Below are 23,799 nucleotides of genomic sequence, written 5' to 3'. Positions count from 1 at the left end.
CGACAGAACAGATTTCCAGAGCCATCCTTTCACAGATGGAATACATTTCAGCAATAAAACTCAGTTTTGCAAAACGAAATGTCCAAAAATCACAGAAGTCAGTCAGATCCACCCTCTGGGCAATATAATGGGATTTTCTGTTGATGGCTGTTGTTGTAAATTACTCTGGAGCAACTGTGGTGCAACACGATGCTGCTGCTAAGACTGAGAAAACTCCCGAGTCTCAAAACGGAGAGAATTTCTGGTCTCATGCCAATGCTCTCTTGACTCAACAGAAAACTATTAGAAAATGTACTCTGTAGTACTAAAGTACTTTGGACTTGGCTCAAGCGGTTTGTTTGGATAATGATTAGCTTAATGTCCTTCTAAGGAATGCCTCCAAATGTGTGTGTGTGTCAAATCGCAGCATAAACATTTAATATGCTCACTGAGGTCTGGACATACAAGTGGCTGTACCTGTCTGTAGCGATGTGCCAAGTCAGGATAGGTGGAGAATTGACAGTATCACTGTGGTGTTTATGTCTGAATGTACAGCAGGTCATGGAGCTGCTGCCCCTTGCGGGGCCTCCCTTTCACTCGCCCTCTGCAGTGCAGCGTTACTGTCCCGTTAATGTGAGAATGGAGAGAAGAGAGGCTGCTGCTCAGGTTGAAACATGATCCACACACTGCAAGCATCCTTCTCCCTTTCTCACACACAGGATTTAACCCTGGTGGTTGACATGACCTCACACTCTTAGTTTTTCTTTCGTTTCATCACACGTCTGACCTTTAGGTGCACACATGCATGGACACACACTCCAGCATGCCTGCGAGACGTTTAAGAGCTTTTTTTTGGATTCCAGCAAAACACTTGATCAACTGCAAAGAGAAGAAACGCAGACAACATGCCAGTTCCCTGGTATCACGAGGGAATTCAATTTATGAGCACTGGCACTGCAGCTGGAGAAAGGCCCGCACACTTTAAACTGGCACTGCGCAGATTAATGGAAGAACACGAAGAAGAAAATAACTCATTGAAGAATAACACTGCTGTGTAAAGTCAAAAGGAGCTCATATTAACATCGACTCTTACTCATAATGTGCTTCATTGTGTGTGTATCCATGTGTCATAGAGACCCACCTATGGAAGCAGCTCTCCTGGCCTCCTTCACCACTTCCCCATCCTGTTCCAGCAGTCAGTCAGCAACTTACTGCGACTCGTTGCCCTCCAGCTCCCCTCCTCGCCTCCCACGTCCCCATACCTCTGCTTTGCTGGTGTCATTTTCGCTTAGGCCTCACCCTTTCCTCCCTCCGCACACGGACTCTGCTCTCCTGTCATCAGTTTCCCCTCCCCACTCCATCTGCTAGTCCTCTATTGTCTCTCCTGCTCGACTCTGTCTTTATCTGGCATTTTTCTCTTTCTATAACTAACCTGTACTAAAGCTCCTAGACTCCCCCAAAGTTTGTTGTTTGGTCTATTTGTTAACTCCACTCACTGCATATCAGCTCCTCACTGCTGCTGAAGTGAATCATTATTTTTCTCTCCCTTTGTGACAGTGAAGTGCTGGAAATAGAGACGTCGGCCCGGGGGCAAGCACAGCTTGACAGGTAACCACTGACCTGCACCGGAGCCTCGACACCAGGACGGCATCAAAGGCAGCGAACATGAAATGAACAAAGTTAAATGACACCTGAGATGCATTATCAACTTTGGTGTACTCCCAACAGCCGTCAAAAGCAGCAGCACCTGCATAACTAAAACATAATAACTTTGTGGTTTTCAATTGAGAAATCAGATTATCTGAGAAAGTTGACAAGTCAAAATATCCATTTGTGATTTATGTTTGCTCGGTTGAGAAGATTGTTCATCCCTTCGTCATGAGGAAAGTATCTTTTTGTCCATTGTTGAACAAAATAGCATTAAAACAATTTGGACTTCAGTGAGCTGAAAGGAAACTATGTTGCAGATAAAACCCTCATGTAAAATCCACAACTCAATAACCAAAGAAAAAAAAAAATGGGTGAGCGATTTAACTTCACAGTGTGAAGACCAGTTCAATTTTGCCTCCGAAGCTTTTCCATTTTGTCTGTGCTTCTTTCCACAGCACAATGGCATGCATGTTAGGTGAACTAGTGACTCTAAATAGCTGGTAAGTGTGAAGAAGTGTGTTTGGACGACTGTCAGTTACTTGAAGTGGTGACCTGTGCAGGCTGCACCCTGTGTTTCATCCGCCGTCAGTTGGGATTCACTACAGCTCTCCAAATCAGTCACATTGATAACATAAAGTTGTATTAATCCAAAATTTAAATCCATCTAGCCAAAACATGTTCAGAGTTTGAATTTTTGAAAACTGTCGAAGAGTAAACAATAACTTTCAAGACTTCCTAAAATACGTGCTGCAACTCGAAGAACTATGCTATTGCATCAAGAAGCTGTCTGCATTGATTTACAGGCAGCAAAATCACACTAATCTCCAGTGTGGATGGAAAAATACCAAAGGCAAGAAGACAGTGAATGAATGGAGGACATAGGATAAAGCGTTGTCGCCGCTTACTTGCCAGTTGCCAAGACTGCAGCAGCGAGGCTCCTCAAAGCTTTCTGTCCGACATGAATGCGAACCACTAATTTTCTCGTAGTCAAAGCAGCGTCCAATGCTGTAAACAACTTGGCAAAGATACAACGTGTAGGGAAGGCACAGAGTTCCGGAGCACGACTGTGGGGAAACTCAGCTCTGTCCAACAATGACAACAAATCACTTTCACTACAGGTAGTAAACAGTTTAGATCCCAGTCATCAACTCCAGTAAACAGTAAATCCCACAACGTAACAATGTTGATGCAAGACTGTCAAACTGCGAGTGAAGCAGACCCCCGTCAGTGACGCCGTTTTTGAGAATGAGTCGAACCAGAGGGGTGAAGGACCTCAGAGTAGCCAACATTTGGATACATGGACCATTTATCAGAGGTGCCTTCGGCTCCTCAAGGACGTCCTTTCAAAATGCTGAAACGCACTGCAAAAAGTTCATAGCTAGTAAATACGAGCATCCGGGGACAACTGTAGGGACCAGGCCCCTATAAATGTTCAAACATTTGACCTCCATCTGTAAAAAGTCTGGTTCTGGTGGTTTACCAGCTGGTGGACATTAACCCGATTCTTCCAAACATTCTTCCCGACAGCACAAGAATACCAGTTCATGGCAGGTCAAATGGGGATGTGACAAGAGACAGTGTGGGAAAACCCCCCCCCAAAAAAACCTCAAAATATGTTTGGAAAGTTTCATGTGAGTCGGTCTGTGATCAGGTTTCAGTATCAATACTAAATGCTACCCGTTAACTGGCTCCAGTTTTTGAAACAATATTTCCATTTGTCAACTTGGAAATTTGTGCTTTGGCTTCAATATTGGAAGACTGAAGGGATGGATTACCAATGACACTTTGTCAACATTTGAATGGAATTGTAATACCAGTTGTAGGATCATTGTGCACATTTGATATAAAACAAATGTGCACAGCGATGACGACACTGTTCAAGAGTATTTTTTCAACTATTATGAATTAAAATTCCAGAACTTCGAGCATGACGGTTTCTCATTTTGGGGGTAGCTTTGGCGATGAGCTGAATGCCAAATTTCCTCGTCGCAGTGCACTGAACCAAAGGCTTCCTGCCAATGGTGTGCAAGCACTCTGCATGACAGCCACTCTCACTGGTGTGTGTGTGTGAATATGACCAACGGCCTAAAGTGAATGGAAACTGCTGGAAAGCCTACACTTACACCATACATTGTAAATTCATGAGCTTCATTCTGCCAAATCAGTATTATTTTAGAAGCTTTTGGCTATAATACACACACTTAGTGGAGAATATGTAGAATGCATTTCCTAAGGTTTTATGAAATCAAAATAAATCACCAACTGGAAGGCAGAGGATGACTCACAAGACTCCCATGATGCCATTTTGCTGTTTTCAATTAAAGCACCCCCCCCCCCCCCCCCATCAGTAACAGATTGCTTTGCTCTTCGCAAATATGGCTGGAAGTGTTCTTACACCACAAAGTTTTCCAGAAAGGAGGAACAAGAGCAGGGGGGGGGGGATAAAGAAGTATTGAGAAAGGAGGGCAGTAATGTGGAGGTTGATTGTGAGATAATGAGTGAAAAGAAATGGTAGCAGGGATAAAGTCAGGGAAAGAAGGACAGAGGAAGGCATGTAGATCAGAGGAGGAGGTTAAGAGGGTGGGAAGAAACAGCATGGACAGCAGAGTCAGTGATTTATTTCCACTTCCAGTCCTGACATTCCTCAATAACTGCACTCATTCCTCCGAAGCAGGATGTGAATAGCATTTGAAACCAGCTAAACATGCCCTCGATCATTTCATTGTCTTTTCGAGAGATGCTCAAACGAGGCCGAACCATAGAGAAACTGTCGACTGAGTCGTCTATGTTTAGTGGTGACATGGTCTGAACCACTGAGCCATGCTTCAGCTGTCCAGGGTGTTGATCTTGACAGCGTGGTGAGCAGGTCAGAGGTCATGTTCCCAGTTTAGGTTGGAAAAGAGCTGTGCTGAGGTTAGCCCGCTTATGACAAATCAGTGGTTTGACCCTCCGTACAAACTGACTTGACTCACACAAGAGGAATCCAGAGAGACAGGGAGAGGGGGACTGGAAACTTGGACCGAGAGGACCGTGTTTGTTATCTCAAACAGTAATTCCCTCACTGGACCCATAAAACTTCAATTCCATGAAATCTTCGCTTTTCTTTTGTTTTTTGTTTTTTTAGATACATTTTGCCATAAAGACACAAAAGAGGTGTTTGTTTTGCCAGAACAGACCCCTGTTCCACAAATATTGTTTAGAGATTAGATAAAATATTAGTATTTAAACATAGCATGGGGCAAGAGGACCAGGAAATTACTGTATCGGGTCTGACTATATTTATTCTGAAATATCATGTAGTATATTACACTATTGTATTGAGTTAATTATGTTGATTTGAGTTGTTGCCAACTATCGTGTTTCATACATTAAAGCTAAAAACACAACATTAAAGTTGAGAAGTTCCACAAACTATATGCATCTAAAATACAACCGTAAACAGGAGTCTGCAAAAGTCTGAAGGAAATGGCACTGTTCCAAACATGTAATGCCGTCAAGAAAACCTCTGAATGGTTTCAGATTTAATTCACAGCAGACTACCATAATCTCAAACCCATAGTCTATATGTAATATATATGTTGTATATGTAATTAAATACCATCTTATGGTATGAAGGTGAATTAGCAGTACTGGATGTAATGTAATGGCCCCCACACAGCCCTCCTCTCAGAATTGCAGAGTCTGTTTGAGATTACATGCAGAGACGGGAAAATTTGAGCCAGACTCCATCCACAGAAGATATGTGCTTCATTCTGAAAGATGTTTTGAGACAATCTGCCTGCACACGTCCTTCAGAAACGGCCTGCAAACTTGTATGGAAGAATTCTTCTGTCTTGGAAAATATACACAATGCCTTCAAATGAGAGGGCAGCCTGAGCTCATGCATTGTACTTTAAGTGCTTCTAAAGTTTGTTTATATGGCACATTTAGTGAACTAATCCATTAAATAGGATTTTAGCTCTTTACTGTAGTTTATTAAAAAAAAAAAAAAAGCTTTCTGGACCCCATTTGAAAACATCTGTTCCATTTTGACTTTATTTACATTCCTGGACAGGACAAGCTTTGTAGTCATGTCTCATCTTAACAGTGCTGGATATCTTTAGATGGTGACCTGATACTTCTTGACGAGAGTGTGGGCCAAAAATTGGATTTAACATGAAATCCAGAAAATTTCCTGAGTATTCTGAACGATTCTCAAGCTCGCTTTTATACAGCTGATTTCCCATAGGAGGAAGAGACAGTGCAAGCACAGCTGAGAAACTTGTGCAGAAGGAATAAAATGCATTCAATTACTTCCAACTGGGTGTTCCAGCAGCCCTCAAGCACAGAATCAATTCAATACCCCAGACCACTTGGGTTTACGGCAGACATAAACAAGTATGTATGCACACACAAACACATTTTCCCACCCTCTGACAGTCAATCCGTTAATAAAAGGGGGAAATTGGTGTGGTGGCAGTGCAAACATGGTTTGTTGTGTTATTAAAGTCAGAGTGTTTGTGCAGCTAGGCCGAGTTCCCATAGTCCTCATCATTCAGTTCTCAGGAGAAATGTGCCCTTTGACCCCTGTGGGGTCTGGCTCGCTCATCATGTCACCTGGCACAGGCTATCATCCGCTAGCAGGGCAAACATTTCATTTGTACACCATTGTATCTTTTCCATTTTACACATACAAACCGTGACCGCAAACCAGTGGTGTTTAATTTGGTGATGCACTTTTTGGCGTTTTGAGCCGGCACTACCAAAGGCTGCATGCATGGGAGTGCAAGTGGCATCAACATCTAGCATTACTTTGACAGTCCAAAAAATTTAAATTGCTGTAATGACAGTAGAAGCCCGCAGGTTTGTCAGGACTGCCAGAGGAATGCGTCTCCACATTGTGGTGGTGCACAAGAGGACTGTTGTCTTTATAGGTCCTCTGAAACCAAGCAGATCTCTGCAACTCCACTGCAACTATGTGCATTTCACAAATACAAAATATGTGGATCCATGTACCGCTTTCACAACTTTCCAACCAATCAAAACCTCATTTATTTAATCTCTAAACAAACATCTGCAATTACGAAAGGCAATTTAACCATAGCACTATATTTATTACAGAAATTTGTTAATTTGTACACCCAACTAAAACAATATTCTGCCTGAAATGTTACATGTTCAGCCCATTCTTGTGTTTACATAATAGCTTAATGAAGTGAGAAGTTGCCAATTTTCTGCAATGAGGCCGAATAATGAATAATGAATTGGGTAGTTATTACCTGCAGCTCAATGACTTGAGTTGTTAAAGTCATTAGACAGAATTGTTCTTTATCTCAGTGAGCTGGTCAAAGTGTTATCAGTGAAATTGTTGGCTGAAGCGTGGGTCTGCACGGCCGAAAGGAGAGCTTTTGGAATCTGACCTCTGTCCTCACACATGCTTCACCTCAGACACAACAACTATCCATAGAGGTCTCGTAAAACATAATGGCAGCCATCATACAGAGCACAATAAACACCAGCAACAGCCTTTGTTTCTGTTTGAATGGGAATGGATTCAACTATCATTTCTCACAATAATGTATACACTTCACAGCTGGATAAATCAAAATATGCCAATATACTATCCTCACTAAAGTTGCAAATTGCACTTCAATGCATGAGTCGTTTCAGCCGAGAACAGCAGAGACACTTCAAGTGGACGTGCTCGATATTTTGACAAATATCACCATAAATCTTTCACAGTTAAACATTCGAGACACATTTATATTTCCAGTTTCCTGCAACTAATGTTCACATCAGTAAACGTGGCATCATCAAATGTAACATGGGGTGATTTGCAATGTTTTAAGAAACAATGTTGAAGACGCGAAGCTCTGAATGACATATGGACAAGCTCATTTCTAAAATCCAATCCATCAGTATACAGATAGGAATCAAGACAAAACACTCAAGTCTGTAAGTGCTACTTGAAGAGAAGAGTGTAGCACTATAGCAGTGTGATGGGAAAAAGGTTTTCAGCAAATAGCCTTAAAGGAGCCAGTCCGAAAAGATTTAACCATTCATGAACTTTTTCCTCACTTAAGATGCATCAGAAACATCAGTTACAACAGTTTTTAACTTGTCGGCTTTACCATGTGGCTTCAATCACATAGAATTCATGTCCTGATCCATATGATATTTTACATCTGCTCAGGTCATTCAGAAAGGCTCGAGGTCTCCAAGACCACAGATAAAGGAAAAATGGTTTGCACACCTACCATCTTCCCAACAACACAATGTGTGCCTGTGCATGTGTGTGACTATAAAAGCTGTCATTTGGATCCTCTCCAGGCCTCAGGAGCTGCATTTATGGACGGTCACTGACCCACATATAAAACTCAGGAGTCCAATAAGAGGCACTATCTTAAGAAGAACAAACAACAGGGTGATAATTTGCTTAGTTCCAAAAACAGTGGGACTTTATTGCATGCAACAACTGTTGACCATCAGATTCTCTGCTTCGTACTGCCCCCTCTTCTGAAATAGTAGAACTCCACGCTTGACAGCTACAATCAGTACATAATAATCTACTTCACTTTCGAAATCTTTACATCATCATAATAAAGGTGTTAGATGTTGGAGCTTCACACCATAGCCTGATAAGACCTGGCGGTACTTCTTTATATACTGTAAGTGCACATTGCAACACAGAGTTGCATGAATCCGGTCAAACAGACACTGAATGCATGTTCACTGTGCTTTAAAAAAAAAAAAAAAAAAAAAAAAAGTCATATTTTAACATTGTTTGCATTGCCCAATACCCTCTGGAATTAAATTCCTATAAATTGTTAATGTTAAAATATCCCCCATTTTATAGCTCGACATTTCCATACTTCAACATTCCTTGTGCTTTTCTAAGCGTCTACAAACAACTTATCAGGAGAATGTCAACAGTCAATATGACCACTGACAAAAGGGTGAACACAGAAAAAAAGGCTCAGTTGCTATTCTGAGAATGTACATATTGTCAAGCCACAAAGATTAAACATTATTAATTTCAACACTGGAAAGCTCCGGTTACATTCATGAAATGTTTCACAGTTCAGAGGTATGACGCCAAATTCCACGAAAGATACAGAATCTCAGTGCAGCGACTCACCAGGATCAGAGATGCACAGAGACAAGCAAGGAACAGAAAGTATCGGTGACCTTTTCGGTGTCCCATTAAACACTGGTAAAAGGCCACTGTCTGTTCTTGCTCAGCAATTCACAGGGGCCACAACAGAGCTCCTTTCAACAGCTCCGTGTGAGTAAAAGTGTGTGTGTGTGTGTGTGTGTGTGTGTGTGTGTGTGTGGAAGCAGAGGCGGGTGACTCTCTAAAAAGGTGAGGGGTGGGTAGTGTTTTCCACTGGTGTGCTATGATCAGAGAGCAGTGCTTGGTTTTCTCCAGGTCAGCTCAACAAAACAAAGCCGGCCCAATAAAATGCTGACTGTCAGCTTTGTCCACGCTGCTGCCACATCGCCGGCAAATCAAACGCTCCCGCGTCCACGTTTCAACTGTGCCAACACAGTGAGACACAGGAGCGACTCGAGAAAATTATAAAGACACTTGATCTGCAACAAAACTGGTTAACTATAGAAGAAAAAAAAAGACATTTTAAATTCGACTACTTCCCACAGATTACCGCGAGCGAAGAGGATTCATTCACTGTACTTTCCAAAGCGGAAACAAAACTAAACTGTTTTCCTTCTGCCACACTGAAGTCTCCTAACCTCACGTGTGGCACTAACCTTTAACACTGCACACACGCTTCTGAGAGCTCGCGAGTTTATCTGGTAGTTTGTCACTGTCAGAAGCGGCAGAACGCATCCAGTGTGTGGACAATGTCAGGAGGGAGGGAAGAAGTGAAACAGAAATATGACCTTAAACAGGGAAGTGTCGAAAACATGATGAACATCCTCTCTGGATGCCCACACACACATTTCCAAGTACAATGGATAAACAATTTCACAGCGTGTCATACATTTAGCAGCTGAAGCAACAACAATTAACCATAATTATAAAACACACAAGAACCAGAGTGAAAAACTTGTGTGTCAGCAACACGAGAAACTCAAGTCCTGTTTCAAGGAAAAAAAAGCAAAACTCTAATTCACACACACATACATCCACACGCACGCACTCTCCTGGTATGCAGAACACTCACCGTGTGTGTAACGCGCGTGCGTGTATGAGCCGTCTCCAGTCGAAGTGCAGCGATCCAGTGCGAGGCCAAACTCTGCTGTGGCGCTGGAAGCTCCCTCGGCTGTCCCTCCCACCCAGTGCTCGTCATGTGACTCAGCATGTAAAGTAACAAGAGACGCCCACTTCCTTCAAACGACCCCCTCCTCTCTGCCTAAATGCATAAATAAATGCATTCAATTCGGCTTTTCTAAGATCAGAGTGGACGGTAAAATAGTACGAGTGTGGTTCAACAACAAAACGTCTGCTTGTCTGCGTCTTCACCGAGTGGAGCAGAATCTCAGGGTCATCTTTGTGTCCCTCGTCTGAAGCTGCAGGATAATTTATAACCCCAATTACTCGGCTCAACCCTCTCATCTGCTGCTTCGGGTCTGCATTCATCACATCCCTCTCATTCCTCTCGCAGAGCAGACACACACACACATCAAGACAAACTGCCAGGATTATTGTTTTACTCCTTCTGGAAACAAACTGCGCTGCACTTTTGGGAGGTCACTGCCATCCATGAATGAGGATAACAAAGTTACACAAACGCCTCCTGAACACTGCAATCGTGTCAGAAAGTATAATAGAACATAGTGTCAAATAAAGAAACACTCCTACAAATAATTTAAATGTTAAATTGTTCATAAACTATGAAATTAGACTAGTAGGAGAGGGTGATGGTTATACAAAGGTAACAGCAAGATCTCGAAACAATATCATGGCATTTCCAAGAATTTGAGATGAACTCGTAACTGTATTACCTAAAGTCGATCCCAGCAGACGGAGATGGGTGGATATTTTAGAAAATAATAAAAAGCCAATATCTGCAAGTGTGTTAAACACTGGTCTGACCAAAATAGATCCTGGTGCGAACACTGCTCCAGGGCAGATAAAAAGTGGAGATGTGAAGACCACCATATGCGTCTGTTGGAAAAAGGAACCGAGTCAAACATGGGAAGTCGGTAAGAAACTTCACCAGAATAATCCAACAAGCTTTGGTTACATTCAGCTTAGCATTGCAACAGTAGGTATGCTGCAGAATGAACGACATTACGGTTGCAAAGTAGAACCTGCGTTGACATAATTATGCACAATAGTAAAAATGCAAGTCAGAACGAAATGCAACACTCGGCTGCATCGCAAAGGTAAACACAGGCCAAAACTTACAACTACAGGAACCGTGTTTAACACTCAAATACAGCATCCTCTTACTTCTCTAAAGCTCGACAACCGACCAATTGCTGTGGCTGATTACTACTTTTAAGGAGTATGTATATTTTTGTGATTAAAGGCGAAGGAAACAGCTGTCTTCAGCCTCACAGGAAGTGTAATTATATACCAGTGCGTTGGCTTCAATACAACGTTAGAGCTCCACACACACATGGGAGTGTGGCTGCATTCCTTGAAATGAGCAGTCATGTTCCTGGAAGAAAAGGAGAAAAACAAAAAGAACCCAAAGGATGCAAAGTTTGAATCCTTCCAACTAATTTTGCAGACTTCTAATTCAGTTTCACGGAGTCTGCCTCACCTGCACGCCTCTCCAAAGAAGCTTTTATGGCGAACGAAAACAATGTGAAGCAGCAGTTCTAAAACTCTTGACAATGCACGGCACATAAAACCAAATGCACAAACACAGATCGCCTTTTAAGTGTGAGAAAAACCAGCTCCTACCAAATAAGGACTTAAAATAAACCCTCGCTTGTTTAGTTTTTTTACAATGTGGAACAACCATACATTTTCCCCAAACCAAGGGCCCCTTCACTTTCAACCTTTCGTTCTTGGCCTCCTTTTCATGTCCCGCTCTCTGAAGTTGGACTGTATCTCTCCAATGAAAACCCAACATTTACACTGAGGACAGCACAGATGTAAATGAAACCATAACATGAGTTTAGGAAGGGTTTGCACAACAGCACTTCTCGTGTTTGAAACCGACACTGAATGATTCAGTCACGAACAGAGAAGTACTTCGACACTGCCCGACTTCAATATTACATCTTCAAACAAAACAGCATCCTTTTTTAATGTGTGGTATTAACAAGCTGTAATTAGGACAATTAATGCAGTAGCATCATGTAAAAGCTCCTCTGCTTTCTTGCATTTTCTTTTTTTGAAGCACTCCAACTCTGGTCTCCAAACAAAAGTTTCCCTTTTACCCCTTTTCCACGTCACCGCCCCTCTGGAGCCACGCTAACTTTTTTTTTCTAGTTTTTTTTATTCCAATCCCCCGGCTGAGTTTCTTTTTCTCTAACTCAATTATAAAACAATGTCCATTTACACATGAATCATCACAGATTATTAATAGAAAATATCTCTTTTCTCATCAATAAAAAGCTCCTACTTCCTCAAGGCTTCTTGAAGAAACCGACTCTTCTGTAAAGCCTGCATGCTGCGAGTCCACCATCATTTGTTGGCTCCGACATAACTTGGCATAATTCTTTATTACAAAGCTGCTGTCCTGCTGGGGGACATGGCCTATATATTGGCTTTGAGGAGATGGGGGTGGTAGTGACAGAAAGCCAATGTCAGGGGCTGAAGTTTTCTTCGCCGCGCTGTGCCAAAATGGTGTCATGTATTGGCAGGCCCAGTGCAGAACTGCCTGGCTGACCCCAGATAGCGTTCCTCGCAGCTGCCCAAGGACTTCCATTACACAGAAAGCCGATAAACAGAAGCAGCACAGTGCATCATGTGAAATATATGACCGGCTTTTTCCCCTTCAATAGAAATAGCAAACGGAAACGCCTCCTATTTGTGAACAAATGAGGTTAGCAAAAAAAAACACACATTGTAGGCTGTAATATAAAACTCCACTGCACATTAAATCTAGAGGGACAGCAACAATAGCAACGTTATTGCTTGTATGCTCTTGCGCTGGCCGTGTGAAAAATGTGGGTGGTGACCACAGAGAACTTAAATGTTTCCTTTATGTGCATCTTTGGTTGCTCCTTTTCTGTTTTCATCAAAAGGACAACCAATGCCGCCACAGAGTGTCAAGACAAAGCTCAGTGTGTCCCTTAGTGTACGCATATGAAGCATCTGTGTGTGTGTGATACAAGGTCCTCCGAGTACAGCGAGAAGACTGTGTGTGCATCACGTGCATAGAGTTTTCTGGAAGGGGACTTTTTTCCTTTAGGTTAAACACTGAAATGAAAACCCCAGTCTGTGCTGAATGCAGCATCTGCAGCCCCAGAACTGCTCCCCCATGTGGACTTTGTTGTGTCCGTGTACAAACAGTTCATCTTCCTGTTGGAGCGTTTCCATGTGGAGTGTAGGAGGTGTTCAGTCGATTTAGACAAACAAAACGCTCCATACCTGATACCACATAGGTGTGAGGGTCAACTACCTGTGTAACAGCTCCTCCTGCTGGTTACTCGAAGAGTTGCAGCAGAGCAGGCAGCTGAGCAACATTGTGTAACATAAAAACACTATTTTTTTTCAAGGTGAAGATGAACTAAAATCTGAGGAACAACAAATGATGTCTTAATGAAACTAGATTTGTGCCTGTCGAAGTGTGAGCCTTACAAAAATGTGGCCTTGTCTTGTATTCAATACTGTGATAAATTGAAGCTGGAGACTCATAAATACATTAGACCTGCATCAACTTTAAAGCTTCAAGGTATTGATTTTATTAATATATTTCGCATGTCTTAGTAAAGTTTTTTTGTATTTCTTTGAACAGCACTGTGAATTGCATAGTGTTTGATAGGTGCGCTATAAATACATTTACATTGCCTTTAACAAAGGCCAATGCCACAGCCCAACAAATGATTGAGACACTTTGTTTTGGTCCATTCAAATCTGCTCTATGGCAACTCCTCATTTCAAACAACACAGCCAAGTAGCTCTTGGTTTCACTTTTAGTGAAACACAACTTAAGTCGGTGACTGCTCTCTCAAGATATCACATCCAACACCAGCAGACTGAGGCGCAGACATAAGGTTGCTTTCCATTTCCAGGATATCGGTTTTTCATTTTTGGCTTCTATTCAACCGGCAGGTGAGATTTCTTTGTCTCCTTCAAAGTGAGGGTTTTACAGCAACTACATATTTAAATGGATCGTTAAAACATGTTTTACCTGTTGGATTCAACCGGTGGCAGTTTGCAGGCAAGTGATAAAGCGATAATGTGGTTCAACTGTTCTACAGTGAGCTAATGGCTATTTAAAAAAAAAAAGAAGCTTATTTTAAACTGAAATTATAAATAATGAGTTTCACTGAAATAAGTTTTGTTTGATTTAGACAGTGTTATTCAAAATGATAAATAAAATATTCCACCCTAATGCCATTTCCAGGTTTCTCACCTTTAAAAAACAAAAAACAAAAGCTTTGTAGACAATGTCTCCTTTTTGTAATCCTCAGACTAGTAACAAAATTCGAGAATTTCCAGCTAAAAATGTTTAGCACCAAGATCAGCTGCACATAGGTCTTAGTATCTGAGCCTTGAAAAATTATGCATGATAAGGTCTCCTTTTCTATTCCACATTCTGCCTCAGATTCGCTACAAGGACTCCAAAACCCTGTATTCATGCATCCCCAAATAGAAGAAAACAAACAAACAAACAAAACAAAAGACAAGCAGCAAGTTATTCACTAACCTGAATGGGAAGCTGAACTTGACAGAGAAGAACAACCTGTTTGAACGAACTGAGGTGACGTGTTTGAAGAGAGTTTGAGCACAAGTTTTAAAAAATATTGTAACCATTTTACAAAACTTTACAAGTATTGTGATAAACTTGTAAAATGAAGGTTTTCCAACCATTTGAAGTATATTTAAAAGAAAATACTCCATCAGCAGCAGCAGTAACAAAAGAGCAAAGCGTGAGAGGCGTTCAAGGACACTTGAGGATGGCTTATCTGTGAGTGACTTTGGATAGTTGTACAATGGGAATTAAAAAAAGCTCCCAGGACAGTAATTGTAGGTAAACAAAACAATTTTGCAAAGAACAGACTCACCCTCTAAAAATGGGGATCACGACATGGTCCTAAAAAATTAACTTTATCAAAATTAGAAAGTAAAAATACGATTTAAAAACTACTTTCCCCATCTTGAAGCTCTAACTTGACATATATGCATATACTGTAGATTTCATTTTGTGTTGAACTAATAGATATTGATTAAACTGTTATTTTGAAGACAAATCTTGTAAAAACATTTTGTTACTAATCAAATAATGGCAACAGAGTCAACACATTCTCAACATTCTGGACAAACACACGAGGACTGACGCAAAGTAGGATGCATAGTGAAATCAGTAATGTTTTAATTTTTTTTTTTACAGGATGGTGAAGGTGGCAGCAGGACTTGTGATTTTCTGTGGGACTCTGCTCCTCGTCCAGCCCTCGGTGTCGGTGGTTCAACCGCTCTATAATATCAAGGATCTCAAGAAGATCAGCTTTGGCGAATCTGTAACCAAACAGGCTCTTGTGCTGCTCCACTGGTTCGCCAACACCATTGACTTCAATAATGAAGTCATCAGCCTGACCTTTGACCCAGACAGTGATTTCGGCTCACATTATTACAGCAATTTTGAAGACCTGTTAGATGTTCTGTGGGACAACAGACATCGCTATTACACTGTTGGTAATATTCTTGATAACACAGGCCGGCAGCTGCCAAGTCACATCCTCAATCCCCGGACCCCAGAGTTACGTGGAAACAGCGCTCGAATTATATTTAGAGTCTATGAGAAGAATGTGGGACGGCAACGCACTAGGCAGGTAATAGATAGAGTCTATCTCACACAGCATCATGGACAAGGAACAGAATATGATCCTCAACATACATATCAGATCACCCCCAACCTTTTAAGACAGATCAGACAGTTTCCCATGAGTGGAGACGACAATTCACTGAGGAACCTCAGAGATCTACATGGACAAAATGTTGATGATAACCAGTTATTGAACCTTCGACACGTGTGGGATGACCTTGCTTGTCTTGGATTGTTGTTGCTTATTGTGGTTCCATACATACGCTTCAATAACCAGTCGCGCACTGTGCCAGAATATTCAAGACTTCAGTCCCACCGGTCTCCACCTCAGACAGACAGTTCGGATTTCTCTGACTGCATCTGTACATGTCTTGCAATTGTCGGCATTTTATTTGTTTTGCTGATCATTCTTGCTGCTTTAGCTAGCAATACAAAATACTAAGTTGTCGTTTGAAGAGCATTGCGACAATCTGCCGCTCAATGACGATTACAATCAAAAAGTCAACGAGAATCCAGCGTTTTCTCCACCCTGGTGTCGGAAAACCATTACTCGTTTCTCTGTTTCATACTTTGTGTTTGTTTTTACTCTGATGCCTGATTGTAAAGATGTTCCGTTCACATTTAGATAAAGGCTCAATATTACGTGGTTGGATTGAAAAGCACAAATCACACATGTGAAACGGTGCAATTGCCTCCAGTTCAACATTTTATTTCCATTTTTCAATGAAGCATTTAAAGAGTTATAAAGCAATGTGAATATTATGATAGTTTGCTTAGAATAGTGGGTGATGTGTTCAGTTTGGGATTCTTTTTAGCTTTGACCTTTTAAACATTCAGAAATAATGGGTGAAAGCAGATGCTACTCAGGTTTACAGCTGCAGTTTGTGAAGAAATTCCTACTTGCTTTCATATCTATACAATGTGCCTTGTATTGTGCAAACATTTTCCTGATTTTGATACATTCCTCTGATTTTAATCAATGTTTTGTTCATGTCAAACTGCTGGGAATCACTTTAAGTACAGATTTTTATGATTTACGCAGATAAAGACAAAATGTCCGTGTGTGGTTGCAAATGTTTTAAAAAATATTTTTCTTTTTAATCATAACCAAAACACAAATCCTTCAATGCAAACCAGAGGTTTCTTTACAAATGATAAGTTGAACGGATTGAAAAAACATTAATAAAGAAACTATGATTAAGCAAGATTGTCTTGGTCATCCATGATGTTGCACTACAACAAACAAAGTAAACTGTTCGTTTGCAAAACAACCATCAGATCAGTTTTCACACACACACACACGCACACACACACACACACACACACACAGATAAGAGCTTTTATCAAAGATGCCTTCCCTCCCTCGTGACTTTCACAAGTTCTTGTTCCCAGCCAAATCCCAGGCGGTAGTACAAAGAGGCCTTTATGTTTGTATGAAAGAGATAAATTCAGTTTTTAATGTGGTGAGAGTAGGTCAGTGCTCAGCAGGCCAACACCAGACCAACCGAATCATGAGATAGCGAGTCATCATTTAGAGTTCTTGCAGACTCAGCTTTAGGAATAAAGAGAAGAGTCCAAAGTCAAACCGATAAAATGAGGAATTAGTGATAGTCATATAATTTCAAACCACTGCATCAAGTATGTGTGTTTGTTGGTATTCAATAAAAGAGTTCCTAAGAGTTTGTCTTTCATAGATATAAATGACAGCCCCAAATTAAAAAAAAAAAATTATACAAGATGAAGCAACAACAACAACAAAAAACCACCGTCAATTGTCAAAGCTGAATTATGTCCAATTTAAATTCATATTAATCTCATGGTCCTAAAACATGTGCTTCATGTTGATTAGTGACCGTTTGTGTGAATGTCCTGTACAGATTTGCACTCCTGTATAGTTACCCGGGACTGAGTAAGATATTTTTCTTTTTAAGAGAGGGATTTTTCTAAAAGACTTGCCAGTTCAAGAGAGATCTGTGTGACTAATAAGCGGGAGTATGGCGATGGCATGGAATTATGTCGACATCCCGATATTGAAAGTGCAGCCGCACACCCACACAATCATCTGGAAATAAAGTGTCAGGAGAGCTTTTATTGGAAATGTGCAATCAAGGCAACATCTTTCCACTGAAACGTTTAGCAGCTGCTGTGATTTTCAGTATAAATCATTTCAAGTATTGCTTAAGCACCAAACACTGTGGTTAATATTAGGACTACTGATTCCTATGAGCTAAAGGCTTGATAATTAAAATGAACATGAGCCAAGTATCACTTTTTTTTTTTGGTGCTAGGAGTACAATACAAATTGGTCCAAGTAAAACTAAATATTGACCAACAGTCATAATTGGTATAAGATGGAGAATTATTTTATAGGAATGCAAATGAAAGACAGAGTCCTGAACTACCTAAAACCTTATAATTTAGTTTATATGACATAATTGTGAATAGTTTGTCCAGACTCATGTAAAAAAAAAAAAAAATCCCTTGAATTTTAAAGTTTAGACCCTTTGACTTGCTGCTAGGTCCTGCTGTGTCTATTGAGACAATCCACGTACATTAAAAAGTGTGTGAACGTCAGGGAATCATACTTGGGAATTAAATTACAATAATCTGAACTTTACAAATCTCAAAATCAATTTTAAAATTGGCCCACTGAGGACATGCATCAGTAACCACAACAAAATAAATCATGGTCAAGTAAGAGAACAGGAAACCACAATGAGAGATTGTGTATGTGTACACACGCGACATCACATCCTGTTGAATCTCGGCACTGCCGGACACAGCTGCTCCTCATTAGAGCGGACAAATCATTAGACCGATCATAAAAAACAGCCCATCTCCTATCAGTCTCTCAAAGTGAAGACAGACACACACATCCAAGACAAAAACAAATAAAAAGGTTAAAGAGCAGGACTTTGTGGTTACATATCCCATAAGCCCAGAAGGAATATTCTCATGGGACAAACTGACAACTTATACCACAGAGTCAGCGTGCCACTGGAATCACGATCGACACTGAAAACAACAAATAAACTAACTACATAGTTGTTTTTTTTATCATACTAAAATCTTCCTTGACATGAAAAAAAAACTGCCCAGTTGCCATATTGCATCTATGCTCTGCATCTCTCCATAATAGTGTCCAAACAATTAAAATTGTAAAAGTCCCTGCCATAATCTACATCTAAATTTAATGGCGTTTCCTAGTTCTGCATACAGAAATTCTACATATGCACCTTTGCTGCCGTCTCGTCTGCAACACCAACAGGTTCAGATATCAGCTGAAAGTGGTGAGAGGCGTCCATCATCACACCTGGAGCAAGAATCTCAAACATTTTACCTAGAGGCTATATGTACATATACACACACATATATATGTATATACACACACACATTTAAATATTCATGGCGTCATTAAGGAAGAATCCAATGAGACAAATTATCAGTAGCCGTCTTTTCAGTCACTTTTGTATCAATATGAATTCTTTCCGATTGATGACATGAACACTGACTTAAGTGAGGCGATTGAGTAGCGCCCATTTATAGTGCTTTTAAAATAGATTTTGTTTCTTCTTCAATTCGCATGCTCCGTTTTTCCTCTCCTGCACACCAACTCTCCGCCTCCACCTCCTGTCTGCCGCTTGCTTTTTCCCATGCTTCTCTCGAACAGGGTCTCCTTCCGCTTGCATGGCCGAGCAGGAAGGTGGTAATCTGAGCCAAACGTGGCAGCGGTTGAGACCGAATCCCCTCCCCTTTCCTCGTTTATTTCCCCTTGACTTACACGAGGTCACTTATCTTATATTTAGTATGCACGGGTTTACTGGTTCACCAGCAGTGGAATGGTGGCACCTCAAACACAGTCGAATACGTATTCAGCAAGCGGCGTAGAGAAAATTACAACTCATAACCCGTCTTCAGTTCATTGAAATAAGTGGAAATGCGTGGCTATTTTGGTGTGAAACGCTTTAAGGGTCTCCAGACTTGGAATCCATCACCCACCAGCCGCCTACGCTGGGATATTACTAAAGTAGTGAGAGCAACCAATGTGCACAGTTCCCTGCAGATAGCGGATGCATACTTGGGAAGAGATGAGTGAGCACAAGCGAGTGGAAAACATAACAAGGCAAATAATCTGTGACAAATATGGAAACTTCCAAGCTCCTCTGCAAACACAGGATGACATACATAACAAAATCCAGGTTTGAGCACAAACACTGTTGTAGTCTACATTTTAATATAAAAATTATTTTTTAAAAAAGTGACGTACAACCTGAAACAATACAGACAGGAATTTAAAGAAAATTATAAAACGGGCATATTGAAACCTGAAATAAAACTTCAGTAGTAATTCAGTGAGAAAAAAAACAGTGTGCTAGGAGAGCAAAGGTTGATCTGAATAAGCTGGGTTTAACTAATCTATTGGCTCCATTGATCAGGCCCAGCAACATAACATCTCCCACACAAACTATCTCAAAGTTTGTGCAATGATATCTTGAGCTACAAATCATTGGCAAGCTGGATGAAAATTCATTAAACTACACAAGGTTTTATTACGGGACGACTCGACCAAACAGTAGCTGAATTCTTCCACCCTTGACCCGATCTGTCGAAACGTTAACTGAACAAAAATAAAAAAACTCACTGGAATTCAGCATCATACCACAGCTGCGGACATTTGACATTACGTCTCAATGCTTTGGGCGCAAGTTACTCGAAAAACATTTGATGTGAGCTTGGTTTGAGCTTGACCTCATCTCTGAACCACATGGGTGTGAGGTTAGCGCGCACTGGCTGAATCGTCAAACCCCAGCAATGTCTAGACGAGGATAATTTCACCTCCATGCGTCATTTTTCTTTTTAAATCATCACAACAATAACGTCTCATGTCACTGAAATTCATCCAACAAATGGAAATTATGTACAAACTTCACAAAAAAAAAACCCCATCAAGGATGACCAAAATAACCTACTTGTCTGAAGTTGTAGTGACTTCAGTCACAAATGTAAGTCGAGTTGAAGTGAGTCTGTGTGGAGTTTTTTTATTTTTTTTTTTAACTGCTGTCCTGGGAGCGGCCCTGTGATTCTCATCATCACCCTTGCTGACCTACATTCAGAGTCGAGACTGACAAGCTGTACATGACACATGCTTGTGCTCCTTTTCGTTGGACTCGTCACTTCTAACATTAAGCAGAATATTAATAGCACAAACCCTGACCGTGTAAAAAAGGTCCACAGTTGCGCCTCACCTCACCTAAGAGCGTGCTTCAACGGTGCAAACTAGAATGGCCACTGACTAAAAATTGATGTGACAGTTTCTTCATAGAGTCGGTTGTCACCAAACCGTTGAAAGTTACTGGGATTACAAAAGCAGGCCATGTTGAAACTGGTCACGACCAAGATATCAGTAATGGAGAAAGTTGGATTGCAAATGAGAAACTCAAACCAGCAGTTGTTACTTCCTCACTCTGTCGGAACCGTTTGATAGAAGCAATGTCAGAATAAAATGCAGTGGTTACTCACGGTCTGTGGATCGGCCTGCGGTCAGCTCCTTGACGGGGGACTGCACCCTCTCCACACGGGGCTCCACCAGGGAGGGCAGGGGGGCAACCGGGACAGATGGGAGGTGGTGGTTGTTGCTGCTGCTGCTGCTGCTGCTGCTGCTGCTGCTGCTTTCCACTGGGCTGGCTGGCACCAAACTGTCTGGCTGTTTGAAGACTGGCATCTCTGGTTTCTTAAAGGCCCCATCCACTGGGCTGGTGGACAGCGGTTCTGCTCTCCTCTGAGAAGGCTCGGGGATCCTAGAGACTGTGGGTGAGGACAGCTGGGTATCCATCCTTCTGGGAGGGGTGGGGGGCTCATGAGGCCGGGTCACGCTGAGCTCCGCCCGCCTGCCTGCGGCACTGGAGATTGAATTGGCGTTGCCATCTACAGGGGTACTCCGACTGTTGAGGCTGAGCTCCGGTCGCTTGAGGCCAAAGCGGGCGATGCCAGCACTGGGCGAGTTATCAATCTGCTTGGAAGAGACCTCGATGGACATTTCTGTGCGGCGAGAAGACCCCGTGTCCAGATTCCGACCCCCTGACAACTCAATGCGCCTCATGCCAGTCTTTGGGGAGCGCAGATGGGAGGACTCGCTGCTCGCCCTGGATGAGGAGGAGTAGTCAGAGTTGAAGCTCCGCTGGCTGGTCGTGGAGGAGGTGGATGCCCGGAGGGGGATGGTGGTCCGGCGGGACAGAGGTGATGAATGTGTGGATGTGTCAGTTTCCTCCACCTCGAATGACCGTTTGAGTGCTGCAAAACACAGAAGATGTGTTGTTATGACAAGAAATCTTGGATTGTCTTTGAACGTCCGTCCATCTTCTATAATGCTCCGTCCCAGTTCAGGCACACAGAGTGGAGGAGCCGATGACACCAGCACAGATTCAGACCAAACATGAATGGATTTTATATCTGCTTCCATTTATTCATCAAGGAAATTAACCAGTGAAATGAAATAAAAAAAGGCAGCAACCTTGATTTCTTTAATGAGATAAGCCAGTGTACCAACCTGTACAAACCAATTATGCATTTACAGGTCATAAACATGAGTGAACAAAACAGGAATAAACAGGAGTGAACAAACATCAAAAGTATGGTTGCCTTGTGCACAGTCTCAAATAACATTATGTCATATAGTTGGATCACCTCGGCCACTCGTCTGCCCACAAAATACCAAAATGACAGTCTGATTTTCAATGAAATGATGAAAAAAACCCTCTATTTAATGGAGAAAGATTTTTTTTTTGTGGTTAAACTAGTTTGACATGCAAACAAAACAAGGATTTGTGATGCAGTTTTATTTTCTACATTATTACAATAAAAACACAAAAAGAGACAGCTAATTTTAAAAACTATGACTTTTTTTACGTATTAAAATGATCATTTTCAAAAAGGTTATTTTGTCACATTTTAATTTTCAACTAAAGTGAAGAAAACTGTAATGTGATCAAAATAGTTTGGTTAAAAAAAAAAAGTCAAAGTAACAGCGGTGATGGAACAAACCTCACCTGTCTTCACGCGCTTCATGTATCCCGAAAGCATTTTGGTAGACATGTCTAACCCACTCCGCGATGATTTCACGTTATTCCTGCTGAGCAGCAAGTCCAGAACAACCTCGCTTCTTCAACCACGAACTCGAGTTCAATCAGACGTCGTTACAGCACACCTGCAGAATCCTCTCCCTCCGCACCTGCGCACTGATCGCGCCTCAATCAAGACACTAATTGATCACGTGACCCACCTGGTTTATAACGTATTCAACGTTACTGCGTTTTTTCTCTTGTGTAATCATATAAGTCTTTTAAATTTTTTTTTATTAAATAACACATTCACACATTTTACAGCTAGGGAGTTCCTTTAATATAAAACCTACAAAAAGGCCAAATATCCACACAGAAAGGTGTCATGGTAACCAGGACTTGTGAGACATTCTCACTATCACACTAAATGTCAGCATATGTAATAATTGTGACATTCAAGAAAGGTATTAAATGTATTTTTCAAGTTTTAAAATACAGACCCCCAACTTCGTTCTATTGATAGTGCTGAGCTCTGTATTTTCTGAAAGTTGATAACAAGTTGGGTTCAGCGGTTAGCCCTCAGCAAGACGGTCTGGGTTCAAATACCGGCTCCAGTGCCCCACGACAATGTACGGGATAATGTGATATAGAAGATGGATGGAAACAGGTAAATACTACAATGAAAAAAAAAAAGGGGATTGTTCATATGAGAGTTTTTGAGGTCAGCCAGACACAAGCTTCTTATGGTCTCCTTTCAGCCCGGACCACATGTGTTAAATTTGCTTTACTCAACACGGGAAGATTTCCAAATCATGCAGTCATCGCAAAGCTAATTACACTTTTTGAAAAGAGCCTGATAACATAACTGCATTATATTTTGGATGACTCCATTGAGGCATACTGGCCCACTTGAAAGGCATGTTCTCTGAAGAAGTCTCGAGAAAAGCCAGTCAGCGAGACCGTACCAAGTCAAGATGCTGTCCAAATGGACAGATGAGAAGCAGATGAGCAAGTTTCCTCGAATCCTCTAGGTATTCAAAAAAATATAGACAATATTTCAATTATGACAAGGAAGCAATATTCGGTCTATATTATGTTCCATTATTGACTTTGACATGTACTCTGGATGCAATATATCACCATCTCATTGCATTTCTTTGTCGAACTTATGATGAGGTCCACAGCATTTGGATTTTTCAACCTATTTGAAGACTTTTTGT

At 41.3% G+C, this 23,799-nt stretch overlaps 1 protein-coding gene across 5 annotated transcripts in view; it reads right to left on the bottom strand.

The window, feature by feature from the left end:
• The window catches only part of septin9a (septin 9a), a 60,662-nt gene that overhangs the window by 8,962 nt on the left and 27,901 nt on the right, over window positions 1-23,799 (bottom strand). For 4 of the 5 annotated variants that reach the window (XM_080511011.1, XM_080511013.1, XM_080511012.1 and 1 more), the window contains one exon: window positions 21,042-21,812. In XM_080511011.1, coding sequence (XP_080367137.1) covers window positions 21,042-21,812 — 771 coding nt within the window. Of the gene's footprint in view, window positions 1-9,794; window positions 9,854-21,041; window positions 21,813-23,799 lie in introns of those variants that run through there. The other variant, XM_080511015.1, reaches the window with a different exon arrangement.

The sequence above is a fragment of the Blennius ocellaris genome (genome assembly GCF_963422515.1).
Source record: "Blennius ocellaris genome assembly, chromosome: 16".
NCBI lineage: Eukaryota > Metazoa > Chordata > Actinopteri > Blenniiformes > Blenniidae > Blennius > Blennius ocellaris.
Note: the sequence above shows the minus strand (reverse complement) of the source record. Positions and strands in the feature narration are given on the sequence as shown.